The sequence below is a fragment of the Manis pentadactyla genome, chromosome X (assembly GCF_030020395.1).
Source record: "Manis pentadactyla isolate mManPen7 chromosome X, mManPen7.hap1, whole genome shotgun sequence".
Classification (NCBI taxonomy): domain Eukaryota; kingdom Metazoa; phylum Chordata; class Mammalia; order Pholidota; family Manidae; genus Manis; species Manis pentadactyla.
Window position 1 is genome coordinate 32,505,696 of NC_080038.1, and position 22,519 is coordinate 32,528,214.

The 22,519-nt window shown below is 41.5% G+C and overlaps 2 protein-coding genes across 4 annotated transcripts in view; both read left to right on the plus strand.

Annotated features, from left to right (window-relative positions):
* Nucleotides 1–22,519, plus strand: part of SYTL5 (synaptotagmin like 5) — a 242,297-nt gene that overhangs the window by 94,454 nt on the left and 125,324 nt on the right. The gene's annotated exons all lie outside the window — the stretch shown is intronic.
* Nucleotides 13,548–14,376, plus strand: LOC118909242 (histone H2A-Bbd type 1). Its single transcript, XM_036879497.2, has one exon. The coding sequence runs from the start codon at nucleotides 13,746–13,748 to the stop codon at nucleotides 14,205–14,207; it is 462 nt and encodes a 153-aa protein (XP_036735392.2). The 5' UTR covers nucleotides 13,548–13,745; the 3' UTR covers nucleotides 14,208–14,376.

The window sequence follows — 22,519 nt, forward strand, 5'->3', positions numbered from 1 at the left end:
TAGAAGGAGATGAGGAACTTAATATTGGAAACTGGAGGAGAAGGGGATTCTTGTTATGTAGTAGCAGAATTCTTAGCTGAATTGTGGCTGTGGGTGAAATTGCAGTATTTCCAGAATCTCTCACCTGGCCTTAGTGCATCTCTATATCAATAGGTGTTTCCAAGGGGTGAAGAGAAGTAGTCCATCTCCATATCAATAGGTGATTACAAGGGTGGGGGGAGTGAGAGTATATCTGGACCAGAGAGGTTGGGTGGGGTCCCTTTTTACAGCTGGGTTGCAAGAGACATGGGCGAACAGAAGTGGATGACTGCTTGTAGGCAATAAATGGGTTTCTCCCACTTTATTACTCTCTTGGACTGATTTTGGCTTCAAAGGTAATTTGCCCCGGGCTGGGAACTTATTCTCCCCCCACCCCCACCTGTGGAGTTACAATGGAGTACAGTTACATAGACAACAGAACTTACAAGCAGAATTGAAGATTTAGCTGATCAGATATCCAGGTATTGAAGGTATGCCATTGTTTCTTGCTACTTGTAGTAAAATACTAGAGGAAAGACATAAAGTAAGGGAAGAACTGTTAAGCAAAAAGGAGCCAGGACTTGAAGATAAGAGAAATTCTCAGCTTATCAAGATTGCAAAAGACATTACAGTTGGGGTTCACTTTCAGGAAACTGTCCTATGGATAGAAATCAAGGCTATAGTTAGAAATCCTTTTTCTAGTGCCTCTGAGGGATCAAAAGATCGAAGCATTTAATCAAATACAGGGCTCTCTGAAGCAATATGGGTTATGAATCATGGATAACCCCAGCCTTCTCAGCAGAAGCAAGGAAGAGGGAGAGGATTTTCTGGGCAGGATCTGTGAATGAGCCTTTTGTTTGAGGTCATGAATCCTTTTGACATACATGGGAGACTACAAGATTTTTGATTGCTAAATCATCAGAAACAATGTCATTTTTAACTGAAAGAATAGATAAGAGGATGAGATGAAAGAAGGCTGTGGGACTCTCAAAATTTGAGAAGCAGAAAAACAGACTGATAAGACTACTTACCTGCAAAGATGTGGTCCATTAAAAATAAAGGAAAGATGATTCTGAGGGCAGAGCCTAGGGCCTAGAGGGCAAGAGCTGTGGACCCAGGTGAAGTCATGGGATCAGAGGGAGGATCCTCAAGCCACAAAGGATTATTCCCAGGCCTTGAAACCTATGGAAGAAATGTGATCCGAATTGCTCTACTTCCGCTTTTTGGAATGGAAATGTCTATAACTGTTATTGGCTGTAAATGAACCAAAAGCAAAGCAGAAACACAAAATTAATGGAGAGAAAACTAAAATGAGAATAAAAATGCGAAGAGACGTCTCTTAGTGCTTTGACTTTACTTAGGACAGCCAAGAAAAAACACATGTGGGCTTAAGCTAAGGACAAGGTACACTTCTCTCTCTCAACAATGTTTATTCACCTGGTTCTGACAGATGAATCCATTGTGAGTTCCAAATGATCAAAAGACATTTTTCAAACATTGTTAAATCAAGACACTTATACAGATATGAAATGAACATGTCTTAAAAGATTATTTTTAGTCATTCAGGAAATGGGAAGATGTTATAACTGGTTCAAAAGAGAATCCAAAGTTTAGATACAGGAATATTGACCAAGAATATTTAAATGGAGGCAAAAGTGTATTCATTACATCATGGGGGAGGGGACAATTTAATCCTTATGAGACAAGACATTTTATGTTTTTTAGTAACCTGCAACTAACAAAATACCATAAAAGACCTCAATGACAATGCAAGGCTAGAACCAGATAATGTGGACTGGTGTCCTCAAGATGAAAAAGTTTTCTATTGAAACATACTCTTATTTCTACAGTGTTAAAGTTAAGCAGAAAATTATAGCTCCCTTAAAAATCAGGATCCAGTCATGAGAGTAACCAGTTCCTGTCATGGGCATTGCTAAGCTGAGGCCTGATTAGGACACAGTGGACACCAAAGACTTCCCAATGTCTCAGATGTCACAAAGCAACTCCCTGACCAATCAGAGGCTGGAGCTTGGGGATATAGTGGGTAGGGCTGAGTGCCGGTGTTTTCAGAGGCCAGTCCAGCTGGAGCATCAAGCAGCGCTGACTGGAGCCAAACCCAGCCAACATCATCTCGGCAGAAAAGGCCATGAGAGCACCTCTCAGACTCAAGCCAATCCTATGATAGCCGAGCCGCAGTTCACCTTGAGCTACTTAGATCACCTTGTGCAGAAAGATGAGAATGTCCATTGTATGAGTTTATCGACAACAGATTTCCTCCTTGCCGTGCTTCACTACTTCACCAACTACATCGTGGAGCTGTTAGTGACTGAGGCCTACAACAGTATGCAAACCACCTCAGAAGATGTGGAGCTAGCAGAGAGCACCAGCGGAGAGCCCCACCACCAGATGAAGCATACAGCATTCAGTTTCTTTGAAGAGATGCCTAGATCCAGGAGAAATGGCTGTAGACTGGGTCCCAGACTCTGGTGGGAGTCCTAACAGCCTTAGCCAAGCATCGGCTCTTAGCTCAGAAACCCTGGCTTCTACCATCAACAAACCCTATTAAAGGGTAAAAATCTAATGACTGCTTCTGACTCCTCTGTGTCCACTGGTTGGGTTGGGGTTACCGTAGGATGCCCAGGGCGAGGCAGCCCACAGAATGGTGGGGGTGGAAGGTGTGCTGAGGGTGGTGCTGGGGTGGGGAGAGCCTTCCTCTCTGGCTCTGAGCAAGTCAAGGTCCCTGAAGCCAGGAGGTGGGCAGCTGGGTGGGGCTGTGGACTTCGGGAGGCGTGGTGGGAGCTGGGGTGGAGCCCATGATGGTAACTGAGGAGACCTCAGTGGAGAGCCGAAGGCCCTACTGTGGGCAGGGAGATGCAAAAATCAGGAGGCCATGGAGGCTAGGGTGGGTGCAGAGGTGCATAGCAGTTGGCATGAACTTAATGGATGGGTTTTGCGTGAAGATTGTGGCATAATGGGGGAACCATAAAGAAATATGTATGAAAGGATTACAGTCAGGTTGATTACCCTTATTTATACCCTGCCCCTTTGCAAAAAAGGACTTGAGACAGGGCTTATAAGGTGGTGCTGCAATGCTCTCTGTGGAGCAGATCGTTCTGTCCTCTCATGTGGCCACTGGTAAATTAAATAGCAATAATATACAAGAGCTGCCTGTCCCGAGACAGGCAATGTGATAAGTTCCTCATGGTTCTTATCAATGAATTGATTTATTTATGAATGTACTCCATCATAAACACATTCAGTATCTCATTCTCAGATGCAACACATGACCTGTCTATGGTCATACTCAGAGAGAGCCACAGAGAGTTTTAAGTTTTTCTGTTATCCTGTTCTCCCAAAGATTAAGTCAGCATGTGCCTGTAAAGGGCTGCAGCCCACAGTGCCTGTCACCAGGTATGCTCTTAATAAACAACTGTCGAGCCGGGCGGAAGATGGCGGCATGAGTAGAGCAGTGGAAATCTCCTCCCAAAACCACATATATCTATGAAAATATAACAAAGACAACCCTTCCTAGAATAAAGACCAGAGGACACAGGACAATATCCAGACCACATCTGCACCTGAGAGAACCCAGCGCCTCAAGAAGGGGGTAAGATACAAACCCCGGCCCCGCGGGAGCCGAGCGCCCCTCCCCCCAACTCCTGGCGGGAGAAGAGCAGGCAGAGCGGGAGGGAGACGGAGCCCAGGACTGCCGAGCACCCAGCCCCAGCCATCCGGGCCAGAGTGCAGGGCCCTGGATACTAGGAAAACAGGGCAGCAAGAACAGTGAGTGGACACCGGAGGCCGGGTGCTGGAGGACATAAGAAAAGCGAGCGACCAATTTTTTTTTTTTTGCTGTTTTGTTTTGGCGAGCGCTTTTTGGAAGTCTTAAAGGGATAGGGACCCCAATACTAGGGAAACAGGGCAGCAAGACCGGTGAGCAGATGCCTGAGGCTGGCGCCGGAGAATAAAGAAAAACGAGTGGCCACCATTTTTTTTTTTTAATTAAAAACTTTTTTTTTTTTAATTAAAAATTTTTTTTTTTTGGTGGTCGTTGTTTTGTTTTGGCGGGTGCTTTTTGGAAGTCTTAAAGGGGCAGGGCGGGACACAATCCAGAGGTAGGGAATCTGGGGATTTCTGGGCACCCTAACCCCTGGGCTGCACAGGGAGCAGGGAGGCCCCTTACGGAGATAAATAGCCTCCCAGCCGCTCCACCTCCAACGCGACTCCACCACTTGGAGCAGAGGCCCGAACCAGGCCACGCCCACAGCAACAGCGGAGATAAATTCCATAGCAGCCTGGCAGGAAGCAGAAACCCTGTCTGCGCGCAGCTGCGCAGCACAAGCCACTAGAGGTCGCTGTTCTCCCAGGAGAGGAGGGCCACAAACCAACAAGAAGGGAAGTTCTTCCAGCCGTCACTCATCCCAGCTCTGCAAACTATTCCTATCACCATGAAAAGGCAAAACTACAGGAAAAGATCACAGAGACAACACCAGAGAAGGAGACAGACCTAACCAGTCTTCCTGAAAAAGAATTCAAAATAAGAATCGTAAACATGCTGACAGAGATGCAGAGAAATATGCAAGAGATCTGGGATGAAGTCCGGAGGGAGATCACAGATGCCAGAAAGGAGATTACAGAAATGAAACAAACTCTGGAAGGGTTTATAAGCAGAATGGATAGGATGCAAGAGGCCATTGATGGAATTGAAACCAGAGAACAGGAACGCTTAGAAGCTGACATAGAGAGAGACAAAAGGATCTCCAGGAATGAAACAATATTAAGAGAACTGTGTGACCAATCCAAAAGGAAAAATATCCGTATTATAGGGGTTCCAGAAGAAGAAGAGAGAGGAAAAGAGATGGAAAGTATCTTAGAAGAAATAATTGCTGAAAACTTCCCCAAACTGGGGGAGGAAATAATCGAACAGACCATGGAAATACACAGAACCCCCAACATAAAGGATCCAAGGAGGAAAACACCAAGACACATAATACTTAAAATGGCAAAGATCAAGGACAAGGAAAGAGTTTTAAAGGCAGCTAGAGAGAAAAAGGTCACCTATAAAGGAAAACCCATCAGGCTAACATCAGACTTCTCAACAGAAACCCTACAGGCCAGAAGAGAATGGCATGATATATTTAATACAATGAAACAGAAGGGCCTTGAACCAAGGATACTGTATCCAGCACGACTATCATTCAAATATGACGGTGGGATTAAACAATTCCCAGACAAACAAAAGCTGAGGGAATTTGCTTCCCACAAACCAACTCTACAGGACATCTTACAGGGACTGCTCTAGATGGGAGCACTCCTAGAAAGAGCACAGCACAAAACACCCAACATATGAAGAATGGAGGAGGAGGAATAACAAGGGAGAGAAGAAAAGAATCTCCAGACAGTGTATATAACAGCTCAATAAGCGAGCTAAGTTAGGCAGTAAGATACTAAAGAGGCTAACCTTGAACTTTTGATAACCACGAATTTAAAGCCTGCAATGGCAATAAGTACATATCTTTCAATAGTCACCCTAAATGTTAATGAACTGAATGCACCAATCAAAAGACATAGAGTAATAGAATGGATAAAAAAACAAGACCCATCTATATGCTGCTTACAAGAAACTCACCTCAAACCCAAAGACATGTACAGACTAAAAGTCAAGGGATGGAAAAACATATTTGAAGCAAACAACAGCGAGAAGAAAGCAGGGGTTGCAGTACTAGTATCAGACAAAATAGACTTCAAAACAAAGAAAGTAACGAGAAATAAAGAAGGACACTACATAATGATAAAGGGCTCAGTCAAACAAGAGGATATAACCATTCTAAATGTATATGCACCCAACACAGGAGCACCAGCATATGTGAAACAAATACTAACAGAACTAAAGGGGGAAATAGACTGCAATGCATTCATTTTAGGAGACTTCAACACACCACTCACCCCAAAGGATAGATGCACTGGGCAGAAAATAAGTAAGGACACGGAAGCACTGAACAACACAGTAGAGCAGATGGACCTAATAAACATCTATAGAACTCTACATCCAAAAGCAACATGATATACATTCTTCTCAAGTGCACATGGAACATTCTCCAGAATAGACCACATACTAGGCCACAAAAAGAGCCTCAGAAAATTCCAAAAGATCGAAATCCTACCAACCAACTTTTCAGACCACAAAGGCATAAAACTAGAAATAAACTGTACAAAGAAAGCAAAGAGGCTCACAAACACATGGAGGCTTAACAACACGCTCCTAAATAATCAATGGATCGATGACCAAATCAAAATGGAGATCCAGCAATATATGGAAACAAATGACAACAACAACACTAAGCCCCAACTTCTGTGGGACACAGCAAAAGCAGTCTTAAGAGGAAAGTATATAGCAATCCAAGCATATTTAAGAAAGGAAGAACAATCCCAAATGAATGGTCTAATGTCACAATTATCGAAATTGGAAAAAGAAGAACAGATGAGGCCTAAGGTCAGCAGAAGGAGGGACATAATAAAGATCAGAGAAGAAATAAATAAAATTGAGAAGAATAAAACAATAGCAAAAATCAATGAAACCAAGAGCTGATTCTTCGAGAAAATAAACAAAATAGATAAGCCTCTAGCCAGACTTATTAATAAGAAAAGAGAGTCAACACAAATCAACAGTATCAGAAACGAGAAAGGAAAAATCACGACGGACCCCACAGAAATACAAAGGATTATTAGAGAATACTATGAAAACCTATATGCTAACAAGCTGGGAAACCTAGGAGAAATGGACAACTTCCTAGAAAAATACAACCTTCCAAGATTGACCCAGAAAGAAACAGAAAATCTAAACAGACCAATTACCAGCAACGAAATTGAAGCGGTAATCAAGAAACTACCAAAGAACAAAACCCCCGGGCCAGATGGATTTACCTCGGAATTTTATCATACATACAGGGAAGACATAATACCCATTCTTAAGGTTTTCCAAAAAATAGAGGAGGGGATACTCCCAAACTCATTCTATGAAGCTAACATCACCCTAATACCAAAACCAGGCAAAGACCCCACCAAAAAAGAAAACTACAGACCAATATCCCTGATGAACGTAGATGCAAAAATACTCAACAAAATCTTAGCAAACCGAATTCAAAAATACATCAAAAGGATCATACACCATGACCAAGTGGGATTCATCCCAGGGATGCAAGGATGGTACAACATTCGCAAGTCCATCAACATCATCCACCACATCAACAAAAAGAAAGACAAAAACCACATGATCATCTCCATAGATGCTGAAAAAGCATTTGACAAAGTTCAATATGCATTCATGATAAAACTCTCAGCAAAATGGGAATAGAGGGCAAGTACCTCAACATAATAAAGGCCATCTATGAAAAACCCACAGCCAACATTATATTGAACAGCGAGAAGCTGAAAGCATTTCCTCTGAGATCGGGAACTAGACAGGGATGCCCACTCTCTCCACTGTTATTTAACATAGTACTGGAGGTCCTAGCCACGGCAATCAGACAAAACAAAAAAATACAAAGAATCCAGATTGGTAAAGAAGAAGTTAAACTGTCACTATTTGCAGATGACATGATACTGTACATAAAAAACCCTAAAGACTCCACCCCAAAACTACTAGAGCTGATATCGGAATACAGCAAAGTTGCAGGATACAAAATCAACACACAGAAATCTGTGGCTTTCCTATACACTAACAATGAACCAACAGAAAGAGAAATCAGGAAAACAACTCCATTCACAATTGCATCAAAAAAAATAAAATACCTAGGAACAAACCTAACCAAAGAAGTGAAAGACTTATACTCTGAAAACTACAAGTCACTCTTAAGAGAAATTAAAGGGGACACTAACAGATGGAAACTCATCCCATGCTCGTGGCTAGGAAGAATTAATATCGTCAAAATGGCCATCCTGCCCAAAGCAATATACAGATTTGATGCAATCTCTATGAAACTACCAGCAACATTCTTCAATGAACTGGAACAAATAATTCAAAAATTCATATGGAAACACCAAAGACCCCGAATAGCCAAAGCAATCCTGAGAAAGAAGAATAAAGTAGGGGGGATCTCACTCCCCAACTTCAAGCTTTACTATAAAGCCGTAGTAATCAAGACAATTTAGTACTGGCACAAGAGCAGAGTCACAGACCAATGGAACAGACTAGAGAATCCAGACATTAACCCAGACATACATGGTCAATTAATATTTGATAAAGGAGCCATGGACATACAATGGCGAAATGACAGTCTCTTCAACAGATGGTGCTGGCAAAACTGGACAGGTACATGTAGGAGAATGAAACTGGACCATTGTGTAACCCCATATACAAAAGTAAACTCAAAATGGATCAAAGACCTGTATGTAAGTCATGAAACCATTAAACTCTTGGAAGAAAACATAGGCAAAAACCTCTTAGACATAAACATGAGTGACCTCTTCTTGAACATATCTCCCCAGGCAAGGAAAACAACAGCAAAAATGAGTAAGTGGGACTATATTAAGCTGAAAAGCTTCTGTACAGCAAAAGACACCATCAATAGAACAAAAAGGATCCCTACAGTATGGGAGAATATCTTTGAAAATGACACATCCGATAAAGGCTTGACGTCCAGAATATATAAAGAGCTCACACGCCTCAACAAACAAAAAACAAATAACCCAATTAAAAAATGGGCAGAGGAACTGAACAGACAGTTCTCCAAAAAAGAAATACAGATGGCCAACAGACACATGAAAAGATGCTCCACATCGCTAATTATCAGAGAAATTCAAATTAAAACTACAATGAGGTATCACCTCACACCAGTAAGGATGGCTGCCATCCAAAAGACAGAGAACAACAAATGTTGGCGAGGCTGTGGAGAAAGGGGAACCCTCCTACACTGCTGGTGGGAATGTAAGTTAGTTCAACCATTGTGGAAAGCAGTATGGAGGTACATCAAAATGCTCAAAACAAACTTACCATTTGACCCAGGAATTTCACTCCTAGGAATTTACCCTAAGAATGCAGCAATCAAGTATGAGAAAGATCAGTGCACCCCTATGTTTATCGCAGCACTATTTACAATAGCCAAGAATTGGAAGCAACCTAAATGTCCATCGATAGATGAATGGCTAAAGAAGATGTGGTACATATACACAATGGAATACTACTCAGCCATAAGAAAAGGGTAAATCCAATCATTTGCAGCAACATGGATGGAGCTGGAGGGTATTATGCTCAGTGAAACAAGCCAAGCGGAGAAAGAGAAATACCAAATGATTTCACTTATCTGTGGAATATAAGAACAAAGGAAAAACTGAAGGAACAAAACAGCAGCAGAATCACAGAACTCAGGAATGGACTAACAGGTACCAAAGGGAAAGGGACTGGGGAGGATGGGTGGGTAGGGAGGGATAAGGTGGGGAAGAAGTAGGGGGGTATTAAGATTAACATGCATGGGGGGGTAGGAGAAAAGGGAGGGCTGTACAACACAGAGAAGGCAAGTAGTGATTCTACAACATTTTGCTATGCTGATGGACAGTGACTGTAAAGGGGTTTATAGGGGAGACCTGGTATAGGGGAGAACCTAGTAAACATAATATTCGTCATGTAAGTGTAGATTAGTGATACCAAAAACAAAACAAAACAAAACAAAAGGGCAATTCCTGTGTGGTAACCTCCAATGAGTTCTACACAAGGGTATAAAGGGCATATAAAAGTGTAGGCAAAGGGTCTGTTTGCGTTTATACAGAAGATCAAAGCCTAATTGGGCTACCCCGAAAATGAACTAAGATACTATATGAAAGAGAACTTCTAACACCAGCACTCTCTGGAAGACTCATGCCAAAAGATGATCATCAAAAAACCCCAACAAAGATCCACGCACTGCTACAGCTGTAGATGCACTCATCCCACCAGTTCCTGGACTTGCCATGGGAATGAGGAAGGAGATATCTAAACTGGCGTGTGCGTACAGTAAAACAACAAATTTGACTGGATCTAGACTGCTGGAACTCAACCAAGGATTAGAAGAAGTGCAAATTGTAGCGCTCCAAAATCTTACAACTACAGACTATTTACTGTTAAAAGAACATAAGGGATGTGAACAGTCCCCAGGAATGGGTTGTTTTAATTTGATTTCTCTCAGACTGTTCACGTTCAGTTGGACAATATCCACCATATCATAGATAAGTTTTCACAAATGCCTAAGGTGCCTAACTGGTTTTCTTGGTTTCCCTGGAGATGGCTGGTAATTACAGGTATGCTTTGGTTATGTAACTATACTCCTATTATGTTAATGTGTGTGTGCAATTTAATTAGTAGTTTAAAACCTATACATGCTGAAGTTACTCTACAAGAAGGTATGTCAAAGAAATAATCAATCTTCCCATGTTTTCTTCCGCCTGCTACTTCTATAGCTTTTCTTCTTCCTTCCTAATTACAACCCTTAAATAGAATTCGTGCCTCATATCAAATTTACCGAGTATCATAATTCTTCCAAGTGGTAAAGATACCTCAAGACAAATGCTGGGCATAGAAGCTACAGGGCATAAATATGCAAAGAAATAAAAAGCTAAGCTTTTCAAACAATAAGGCTTCTCTCTCTCTCACTTACCAACTTTACATTTCCCTGTATGGCCCCGGAAGATGACTGGTTAGCCAGAGCCGGTAAGATTCCTCAAGGGAAGAACAACCTAAGACAGGCACAGTTGCAGTGGGGTCATCAGGTGAGAAATTGGGGATCAACAGAGGTGAGGCTTAGAACCTCACCCCCCCTGTTCTGAGAGAAATCTTCTGCATACGTGGATGTTTTATTGCCCATGTCTAGCTTGGATTAACACATAGTCTACAGGCACACACCTGATCATCTATATTTGCTCTCTTACAACACTAAACTATGTTTCTACCTTTATCTTGTATCTACCTACCACTTCAGCATTTTATTAAAAATAATAATAATAAAGAGAGAAATGTGGTATCCACATGTAAATCAAGTATAAAAATCAAATGAGTATTCATATTTGAACTGACTGTTTATAGTTCATAATGCATGAGCAAAACCGAAGGTTTCTGTGATGGCTGCCCTTGTACTGTTCACCATGTAAGAACTTATTCACTATGTAAGAATTTGTTCTCCATGTAAGAACTTGTTATGCCTCAGAAGATTGGAGACTGATGAAAATTAGGCTTGGGGTGGATTAATGATTGTGCATTGAGCATTGACTCCCCTATACAGAATTTTATTGTTGTTAACAACCATTTGATCAATAAATATGAGAGGTGCCCTCACAAACAAAACAAAACAAAACAAAACAAAACAAAACAAAACAAAAGTACACACTTCCAATGGTAAAATAATAAGTAACCGGGATGTAATGAATATAGTCAAGATATTGTAACAGCTTGGTATGGTGATAGCTCGTACCTAGAATTGTCATGTATATAAATGTTGAATCACTATGTTGTACACCTGAAACTAATTTAATGTAATACTGTGTGTCAACTACCCTTCAATAAAAAATAATTATCTACCAAAAATAAAAAATAGAAAAAAAATAAATAAACAACTGCCGACATCTCCCTCCCTATGGGCCAGAAGTACAGGCACCTTACCAAGGACCTCCAGTCCTGGTTCTGGTGCTTGGGCCACTGGCTGTGGAAACCGCAGCCTGCTGAGCCCTGCGGAGGGACTGAAGAGTGCTATGAGGGGGATGGGGGCAGCGGTACATCGGGGTATCAGCCTGTCCTCACCATGGCTTCCTGTCTGCTCCCCGCTGCATGGTGACTCCCACTCTCTGCCTCCCCCCACCATCTATTAAAGCCTGGAGCGCGCTTAGCCTTTGCCTCCCTTACAGCTTTATTCAGCCATATACTTCCCTTATACAACTTCTCATTGTGGCAGAAATGAGCAAGTCCATTGTTAGACTAAAAAATATAGCCTCTTTGTAGCATGTACAAATAAACAACAGTGTGTAAGCTAAAATTATACTTAGTTATCAGTGTTTCAATATTCTGTCTTAGAAATTATCTAGGCATCTGTTGAATGTCCATTAATTAACTCAATATATTAGTCCAAGGTTATACATTATGTAAAAATCTTGACTATTCTCTTCAAGCTAATGTACTGTGAAATTTTATTATGGTTAGAATGACAAATTTGTCAAAGCAATGATTCAATTAAGTTACTTATAAATTTATATATTTCATAATTTTAAATATAAGATTGATGTCATATTAGTTGATGTGACCATAATAATTTATGGGTTTGGGAAAAATAAGTATATAAATGTACATTTGTATTATAGTTAATACTGATAAATAAGAGAAGACTTAGTTGTTTTCATTAAACCTAAACTATTAAGCTAGTCCTGTTTGCCACAGCCTTAAGTAACTTAGGTGAACTTGGTTTCTTAAAATAGTTGAGTTGGTTTCTGAGAGAATGCATATTGTCTAAATATAGCTCATGTAAAGCATCATAGGTCACTTTCCTTATTTTCAAGGATATTTAGGATTATTCAACATAAAAGTAGTTATTTATCTAGATTATGCCAATTAGAAGAAATCTCCATTAATTTAAAAGATTTTATAATATATTAATATCCAGAGGTATAATATATATATATTATATTAATTTGATATATTAATATCAAACTCATACAATCAGAGGTGAAGGCATTTGTGAATTACAGGCAGAAAGGAATACACCTTATAGCTTCAATTCTACAATTTCAGCCGTGGGTCTAGTATAAACACAGAAACGGAGAAACTCACTAGTTCAGATATTAAAAAGCTGTTCTCCTCCCAAAGAGTATGAAATTCTTAAATGATTTGAATAGACAAATAGACAAGCAAAGACCTCTCTGTTGTCTCTCACCCAACAGAGACTAGATCTGTATGGGCCCATTTATAGAGATCTCCAGATGATCAGACTGTAAACCAAATTCTCTACCATTTCCACCAACAATGGGAATAACTTATCACTATAAATGAACAAAAATAAAACACAAAGTGAGTAGAAAAATTTTAAATGAAAATTAGAAAAAAAATCAAGAAAGTCCTTGTGGTGCCTATTTCACCTTGAAGTAGCAAGACAGGACGCTCTTGGGCTTCCACTGGGTTTACTTGGCTCTGGGCCTAACAGGGTGAGCTCTGAAACAAGTTAAAAGATATTTTCAAGCAAAGTAAAACCATGACACTCATACAGATATGAAATAGAAATGTGTTAAAAGGATCTGTGTAACTCATGAGGGATTGGCAGATCCTATAACCAGTTCAAAAGAGAACCCAAAGAACACACATTGAAATACTGATGAATATTTCAGTATGTAAATGGCGGCAAAATTTGTTTGATTACTGTGTGAGAAGGGAGATGAATAGACCTTTACTGACAAGACATTCCGTGTTTCTGTTGGTGACCTACAACTTACAAAGTGTTATGAAACAGCTAAAAGCAGGGCAAAGGCAGGATGATATAACGTGGGGTAGTGTCCTCTAAACAGGGCAATGTGTCCTTTTAAATTTTTATTCTTCTTTTTATTTTGCTGGACTGTTAAAGTCAAGGAGAAAATTAGAGTGCCCTCAACATGAGGGTCTGATCAACAGAGAGACCAGGTTCCCATCACAGACATTTCCAGGCCAGTCCTCATCAGGGCCCAGGGGACACCAGTGACATCACAAAGCCTGAGTTGTAATAAAGGTAGCAGCTCCCTGACCAATGACGGGCTGGGGCACTGGGATACAACAGGCAGCAGTCAGCACGGGCAGCCACAGAAGCCCAGGCCAAAGGGACAGTCAGCAAGCCCGATGGCGCACCGCCCAGCAAACATGTCGGCAAAGAGAAGCCACACCCGCACCCAGTTGCGTAAGAAGCCCGGCCCCTTGCGCTCCGTGCGCAGAGCTGCAGTTCCCAGTGAACCACGTGGACCGCCTGCTGCGTGAGCGCCACGACGTCATGCACCTGAGCCCATCCATGCCAGTGTTTCTGGCCGGCGTCCTCGAGTACTTGACGTCCAACATCCTGGAGCTGGCGGGCAAGGAGGCCTGCAGCAACCAGCGGATGTGCATCACCCCCCAGCAGCTGGAGCGGGCAGTGGATGGCAACCAGCACCTGCGCCGCCTCTTCGACAAGAACGCCTTCTCTGAGGTCGATAGCGTGCCCCAGCCCATGGAGATGTGATGCCTGGGTCCTGCAGCCGGGCGAGACCTCAGGGACCACCTACCCCAGTCTTCGACCTGCCATGCCAGGGGGTGCTCGTCTTCCACCATCAGCACATGCTATTAAAGCGAGTAAATCCAGTGCCCGCTTCGGATTCCTCTGTATCTGCCGCTTGGTTGGGTGACCGTGGGATACCCAGGGCGAGGCAGCCTACAGAGGGGTTGGGGTGGAAGGTCTGCTCTGGGTGGTGCTGGCCCCGCGCTTCGGGGTGGGGGTGGGGGCAGGTTCTGATGGTGACCGACCTGCAGGGAGAGGCCCTGGCGGGAGTAGCAGGCTGAGGCAGGGGGAGAGCTTTCCTCTCTGGCTCTGAGTGAGTCAAGGCCCCCGCGGCCAGGAGATGGGAGGCGGGGCGGGGCTGTGGACTTTCAGAAGGCCTGGTGGGAGCTGGGGTGGAGCCTGGCATCGTGACTGAGGAGACCTCAGTGGAGAGCGGAAAGCCCTACTGGGGCCTGGGACGTGTAAAAGTGAGGAGGCATTGGCGGTGGGGATGGGCGAGGAGGGGCATAGCAGTTGGCATGAACTTAATGGATGGGTTTGCATGAAGATTGTGGAGTAATCGGGGAACCATAAAGAAACACGTGTGAGAGGAATTACAGTCAGGTTGATTTCCTTTATTTAAACCCTGCCCCATTCCAAAGAAGGACCTGAGACAGGGCTTATTAGCTGGTGCTGCAATGCTCTCTGTGGAGCAGATCGTTCTGTCCTTTCTTGTGGACACTGGTAAATTAAATAGCAGTATTATGCAAGAGCTGCCTGTCCCGAGACAGGCAATGTGACAAGTTCCTCATGGTTCTTATCTGTGAATTGATTGATTTAGGAATGTACTCCATCATAAACACATTCGGTAATTTCATTCTCAGATGCAAACAGCTGACCCATCTATGCCATATTCAGAGAGAACACGTAAAGTTTTTAGTGGCTGAGTACATGTTTGAAGAGCTGTAAGTATGAGCTATGTGAGGTCTGTCCCAAGTGGTGGACACAAAAGTATGTATAATTCTTATGAACAATGGTATGTGCTGTTTTAAGTTAAAAATAATTGTCACGTCAAGTGTTCTAGCAGTCTCTCCCCTTGCCTGTGACTGTCACTGTTTGATCTTTTCTCTTGTTCATCATATGTTGGAGGACCACCCTCTGCTGCCTCCTGGCCTGTCACAGAGGCTGCTCAGCGGCTGCCCAGCCAGCTTCAACAGTGGGATCGGGGGCCTGGGTTGGCCATCCCGGTTCAGCCCTATCTGGCCCTGTGATCTTGGATGTTCATCTCTTCCTTTTGAGCAGCTTTTTCCTCACGTGGGAAATGGGGATAAATGTGAGTTCCTCCACCTGCTAGTTTTCCTGAGGATTAAGGCAGCCCATAGTGCCTGGCACCGGGTATGCCCTTCATAAACAGCTGTGCACATCTCCCTCCCTATGGGCTGGAGGCTCAGGCACCTCCACAAGGGCCGCAGGTCCTGGTTCTTGTGCTTGGGCCACTGGCTGTGGAAACCACAGCCTGCTGAGCCCTGCGGAGAGACAAAAGAGTGCTATGTGGAGGAAGGGGCAGTGGTACATCCATGAACCAGCTATTCCTCACCGTGACTTCCTGTCTACTCCCCTCTGTGTGGTGACTCCCACCCTTTGCCTCCTCCCACCTTCTATTAAAGCCTGGAGCTGGCTTAGTGTTTGCCTACTTCACAGGAGTGTCCTGAGCATAATAGTGTTGGGTTGTGTTTGGAGCTAGTTGGAATATGTGCTTGTGTAAATACAGGAATCCTTTCTTGCCACGTAATGCCATTCAACCATGTATTTGCGGAATCTTTATTGTCAGGATGTCTACTCTACAAATGTTTTTTAAGGTTTTTACTCTAATTTCGTGATATCGTTAGAGTCATGTTAGGGGTGCTCAAGAAGCTGCCTCAGGCAGCAGCAGCCTGTTTAGCAGCTTCCTTTATGCCAGCATCCTCTGCTTCTATTTGGCCCTGTACTTCCTGGCAGAGTAACAGGTCCCCAGGTTGTGATTAGGCCTTGGCTGACAGGTGAGCTGCTCCAGCTGCTTGGTGGTTTTTAGAGAGTCATGAGGCCCTTTTAGGCTTAGCTAAGTTTGACCTACTCTTCTTTTCATTGGAGGTGACATGCAGGTCTCTCCTCGGCAACTGCAGGTGGCAAGCTCTTGTAATAGTTTACTTGGGGGCACATCATCTTTGATGGAATTAAAAGGAGGTTGGATTAAATTATTCTAGATGTCTGCTGTAGGTATACAATTACCAGTCTATGATCTTTTCTCGGACAATTCTTTGCTGAAAGTAGTAAGTGTCTCACAGGGGATAGGGATTTTTTTTTAGGGTCTCCATTTTACATCTGAGGCCACTGAGGTCCAGAGATAGTAATCAGCTCTCCCAAATTCACAGCAGGGAAGAGCGCCTCGCTCTCCTACTTGTTGCTGCGGCTCTTCACTCTACTATATCTGAGAAATGGGCCTTGAGGTAGAAAATGTTTCAAGTTCTCCTCTGGGAAAGAGAAGGTAAACTCTTCCATACATATCTTAGTGCCTCTTGGATCTTGGGGAGCACAATCAACCACTCACCCTCAAGAACTTTCACTTGTGTTTTCTTTGGGAAATCCTGGTAGGCTCTGATAAAAGGGTTTATTTCACAGTACAGGTCTTTGCACTTTGCCAACCTAGGTCTTGTTCCACTGTGTACTGTTAAACTGTCGTGAAACCTTCTCAGTTGACTTGTTCTTGAAGTTCCGACTCTGTCCACTGACCTGGTCTTAAAGGTGATTACGTGATGACACCGGAAGCCTGTGCTTCAGAGCCTATTCTTTGCAGTACTGTCCTTCTCCTGAGGGTTCTCAGGCAGTCCTTTGTTAAACTCAAGATCTCCTGTAGCTGATTGTAGACAGCTCTACCTGTCTTGTGGGAACCAGCAGAGTTAACCCAAAAACTGTTTGGAGGAGATACTTGAAATGACTGTGGTTAATTTATTACTGGTAATTTTCACAAGTGAAAATTCCCATGGGAGGGCATAACAAAAACAATGCAAATGAAGGTAAAATTACTTCTTTTCTGTGGTATGTAAGAGAAGTTATATACCACAATTTAAAAAATGACATATGGACAAAAGGTCTATTAACATATTGATTAAGACTGTTTTAGAAGAAGTCTGGAGTGGGACCTGAGTATCTGTATTTTAATAAAAGTCTAGTGATGTTTGGTAAGCGCCCCCAGTTTGAAAGAACTGGCCTAGAAGATATTAGATGCAAATTGAAATGGTAAGATTACAATCAAACACTTACAATAGCAAGTGAATTTATACCTGATAATGCTACAGTATTGTTGCCTTGTATCAGAGAAAGTACCACCAGGACTCTGGTAAATAGAAACAGAATGGACAGTGAGGGTGCTGACAAATCTCTAGGAACTTCCTATATATGATACCAGTCCTAAAATATTTATGTTAGTAGTATTTTCCCTATTGAAATTTAACCTGCGGAAGGTTGATTACCTCTTTTGATAATTTTTTTCCATGGAACTCATAAATAGTAGTACAGAAATCTCATAAATCTACCACTTCTGTCAGAATCTTTGTGGCTTCCAGGCTCTTCTGAGAAATCTCAAAGAGAACTTTACATGCAAAATGTATTTTGAAATGTTATTTTATTTCATTTTTCATTTAGGATTCACTTGGAGTAGGCAAAAAATAAGATTGCCAGGACATTTGAGCACCTACAATAGGATTATAGAAGCTTGAGAACAGAAATAATTGTAGCTTGACTACTTATCACTCAAAGTGGCAATACAACAGATGTGACTTTTACTGTTTTATTTTAAAGAGAATAATCAGGGTCATGATAAAACCATAACAAAGTACAGCAAGTTACTCTGTTCAGAGTAATGTAATGCAGATTACAAAGGTATCCCAGAGAAACTAATTTGGAACTTCTGACCTCCAGAACTGTAAGTAAATAAATACAAGTTTAAAAAAAAAATCACCAAGGTCATGGTAATCTGCTGACCCACTTAAAGGAAAGTAATATAGCTGAGGAGTGACCTTTTATAATCTCTTAGTAAGAGCAGACCCTTAATCTAACAAAACATGGCCTTTTTTGCTGAGAGCAAATCAAATTCTCAGATTGAGTTCAGTATTCACTATAATATTTGATGCTGACGTGACCACAATCCCTTTTGAAATACTTATGAATAAACTCATGAAAACTGGGTCAGGGTTGGAAAAATTTAATACAAATCTGTGTTCCTTTTCCAATTTTATTTCCATAAATCTTCTACAGCTTTCTGTACATGCTTAGTTTTTTATTTCAGCACCCCCTTTCCTATTCTGGAAAAAAAGCCATTTTAATATAGAACAGAAACATTTCCTTTTTTCCTTACTCTTGAGACCCCTGGTAGAGTCTGGCTCACATATATTAATAATAATTTTAAGCAAAGTCCCTTCTATTTCACAGGGAAGACTAGGGTCTATAACTGTGTACTGTTTGAATTTATCAAACTAGCTTGTACACACATCAGCTTTACTCAGCCACATGCATTCCTTATCCAACTTCTCAATGTGGCAGAAATAAGCATGTTCATTGACAGACCTAAAGAGGTAGCCTCTGAATAGCATGTTCAAATAAGGAACAGAAATATATAACCTAAAATTACACTTAGTAATCCATGTTTCAGAGTTGAATCCTACTTATAAATGATTAGGCTACCCATTATTTAACTCAATGTATTATTATCCAAGATTTTCAGTTGTCTGAAGATTTTAGAAGTACTCTCAAGATGACATACTATAAAACCTCATTACTCTTGGAAATTCAAGTTCATCAGAAGAATAATTCAATTTGGTTAAACAAATTGATGTTTTTCAAGCCCTAAAGTTTTAATGGAAGTAATTCTAGCTTTAAAACTGTATAAGTTTAGGGAAAATATACCCAAGTAACATAAATATGTATGCTTGTATTATACTTAATACTGATAAGTAAGAGAGGACGAAGTTGTTTTCACAAAACCCAAACTATTGAACCAGACTCATGTGCTAAAGATATACCTAAATTATATGCATTTGAGTTCTTAAAATGATGTGAGTCAATTTCTGGGAGAATATACAGTGTTTAAATCTAGCTCATTTTAAATATCATAATTCAGTTTCTTTATTTTCAGGAAATTTTAAGAATATTCCATTTATATAATCAGTTATTTATTAGATATGCCAATCAGAGCAGAGCTCCTTTAAATTTAGAGATTTTATGATTGAGTATATTATCATCTAGAGGTAGGAAAACATTATATACTCAGCCAACAGAGGTAAAGGCATTTCTGTATTATGGACACACAAACATACAAGCAGAGAGAAGTAGAGCTTATAGCTTCAATTCTACAACTGTGCCCTGAGTTAAGAGTAGAAACAGAGAAACTTACCAGTCCAGATATCAAAATGCTGGTCTCCTCCTAGAGGTAGGAAATTCTTAATTGATTTGAGCTCAAAAACAGACAAAGCAAAAAAAAAGACTGACAAACCACATTTGCAACTGTCTCTCGTCCAGCAGAGAATAGATGTCTTTAAACCATGAGTCAATAGAGAGCTCTCCAAATCGTCTGATTCTAAAACCAAATTCCCACCCATTTCTGCCAACAATGGGCAGTAAGTGACAGCCTATAATGTTTCCAAAATAAAACAAAGACAACTTAGTAGGTCAGAAAATTAAAACTAGAGAAACAAGAGTCAACATCATTGTGTTGGGCTTTGGAGTCCCCTGGACCTCCAAGAAAAGACATGCCTGGGCTTAAACTGCAGGCTGTACACATTGTCAGTTGAAATTAACTGGCTATGGTAGGTTAATGTGTTGGGCATTTCAGTTTGACCTCTAAGATGATTACAAGATAATTTTCAAAAGAAGATAAAATCTCAACATTCACACTGATAATGAAATAACATATGTTAAAACATTTTACTTAATTTATGAGAGAGCCAGCAGATATTATGACCATTTCAAAAGAGAATACAAAGAGCAGACACAAGAACATTGTTCCGTAATACTGAAATGTGCGCAGAGGTCAGAGCCACAGGCCCTAGGATGGAGGCTCTGTCCCAAAGAGTTGAGGCGTAAGCGGAGGGCAGAGTTTCAAACAGGGGAGGATTATTTTCAGGCCTTGAAACCTAATAGAATTCGTGGGTGGGATTTTAAAATTGCTTCAGGTTGGTGATACTTCTTTTCTTCTTCTCCCTTGTGGAGTGAGAATATCCATAACTATTACCCTATTGCCTGTCCTACCTGTTGTATTTTGAGAGTAGATTATTAGTTTTTTAGTTTCACAAGTCCACAGAATTTTGCCCCTGAAATTGATCATTCCAAGAATCTCACCCATACCTGATTTAGATGAGATTTTAGACTTGAGTTGGTACTGAAATGGGTTAAGACTTTTGGGGTTCATGCAGTGGGGTGAATGTAGCTTGCATGTGAGATGGACATGAATTTCTAGAGTCCAGAGGGTGGACTTTGGAAGACGGTATAATGGCCCCAAAGGATTTCCAGGTTCTAATCCATAAATGTGTGATTGTTACCTTAAATAGCAACAGAGACTTTGTAAACATGATTAAGTGAAGAATTTTGAGATGGGATAATTCTGTGGATTATTTGGATGGACCCTAAATGCAATCACAAATGTCCTTACAAGAGGAAGGTAGAGGGAGATCTGACAGAAGGAGGCAATGAGACTACTGAAGCAAAATGCTACATTATTGTCTTTGAAGATGTTGCAAGCATCCACAAATAAGGAATATAAGGAATGCATCTCTAGGAGCTGGAGAAGGCAAGGAAACAGATTCTCCCCTACAGCCTTTGGAGGGAATGTGGCCTGACAGCACCCAGTTAGCCCAGTAAAAGCAACTTCAAACTCCAGACCTCCAGAACTTTAAGATAATAAATGTGTATTGTTTTAAGCCACCAAGACTGTGGCCAATTTGTTACAGAAGCCATAGGTAACTAATACACCTCCCAAGTAAACTACTGCCACTTGAATCCATGTCTCAGCATCTGCTTCTAAGGGAACCCAAACTAAGACACTAGGTGAGGATAAAGGATGCCGCAGCCAGCTATTTATCCTGTCTCCCCTAAAATTGTCCCCTGTCACCTTCATGTCATATGATGCATATGATCATGTTTTGAGATGGATTAAAATTGCACAAGACTGTAAGTCTGGACAGCAACTAGGTTCCTTATGACACTTAAGTTTAGTCAAAAATGAATCCCTTTGGGAGACTTTCACTCTGGCTATGATGAAGTAAGTGTACTGGACTAGCCCTTCTGCCATAAATGACCACAGAACTGGACAGAATACATGAGCTGACTGTTTTTAGGTATTGCACAACAGATAGCACAATGCTGTGATCCCAGAGAGAAAGGAAACCCACAAGGGAGCTCACTCCAGTTCTCTGCCTGGGAAAAACTTCCCAATGGCACAGTGAGCTGGGTTCCAGGTGGAACAGAGTGGTACTGCTGGGCTGAGGAGGCATAAATCAGAGTACATTTGACCTGAAGAAGCCAGAATTTGCAAGACGGCATCAAAGATGAGGGAGCTATATAAAGGAAGATCTTCAAAAGTCCATTTTGAGGTTTTCCAAGAGTCTGTGACTGAGGACTGGGCTGCATATTCACAAGGTAAGACTACCTGAGACTGACCAGAGGGTATAGGGTTGAGAAAGGAACAGAGATATTACCAGTTGACCCATGCTTAGGGACACTGAAGCTCCAGGCAGCAAAAATGAAGACATCTTGGTGACACCCCATTAATATCCTGGGCATCCAGTTGAGACACCAGAAGCCTTAGGAGTAAAAATCATGCTGTAAAGACCTATAGTAGATCCACCCTTAAAAATCCCCGAACCCACTCCTTATAAAATCTGTAGAGGAGAAAGAATTTAGAGGCTGATTCCTCAAAATAAATCAGGCTTAGGAAAGACCTTAGGCTTTCTCCATATCTATGTTAAGAAAGCATAAAACCAAACCTATTGAGCTGCCTGCTAAGAACAAAAATAAACATTCTTCAGAGGGAGATAGCATAATGCCCAATATACAATAAAAAATATTCAGCATGCAGAGAAACAGGGAAACATGACCTATAGTCATGATTTAAAAAGTCAAGAAACAAACCCCAAGATGCCTGGTAGTGTTGGACTTTTTAGGCAAAGACTTTAAAGCAGTTATTCTTGGTCAAAGAACTAAAGGAGAATATGTTCAAAGAATGAAAGGAAATATGGCCAATGAAAGAACTGACAGGGAATTTCAGC

Excerpts from the sequence above, each read along its gene's own strand:
- LOC118909242 (XM_036879497.2), top strand. The coding sequence starts at position 13,746 with ATGACGGGCTGGGGCACTGGGATACAACAGGCAGCAGTCAGCACGGGC.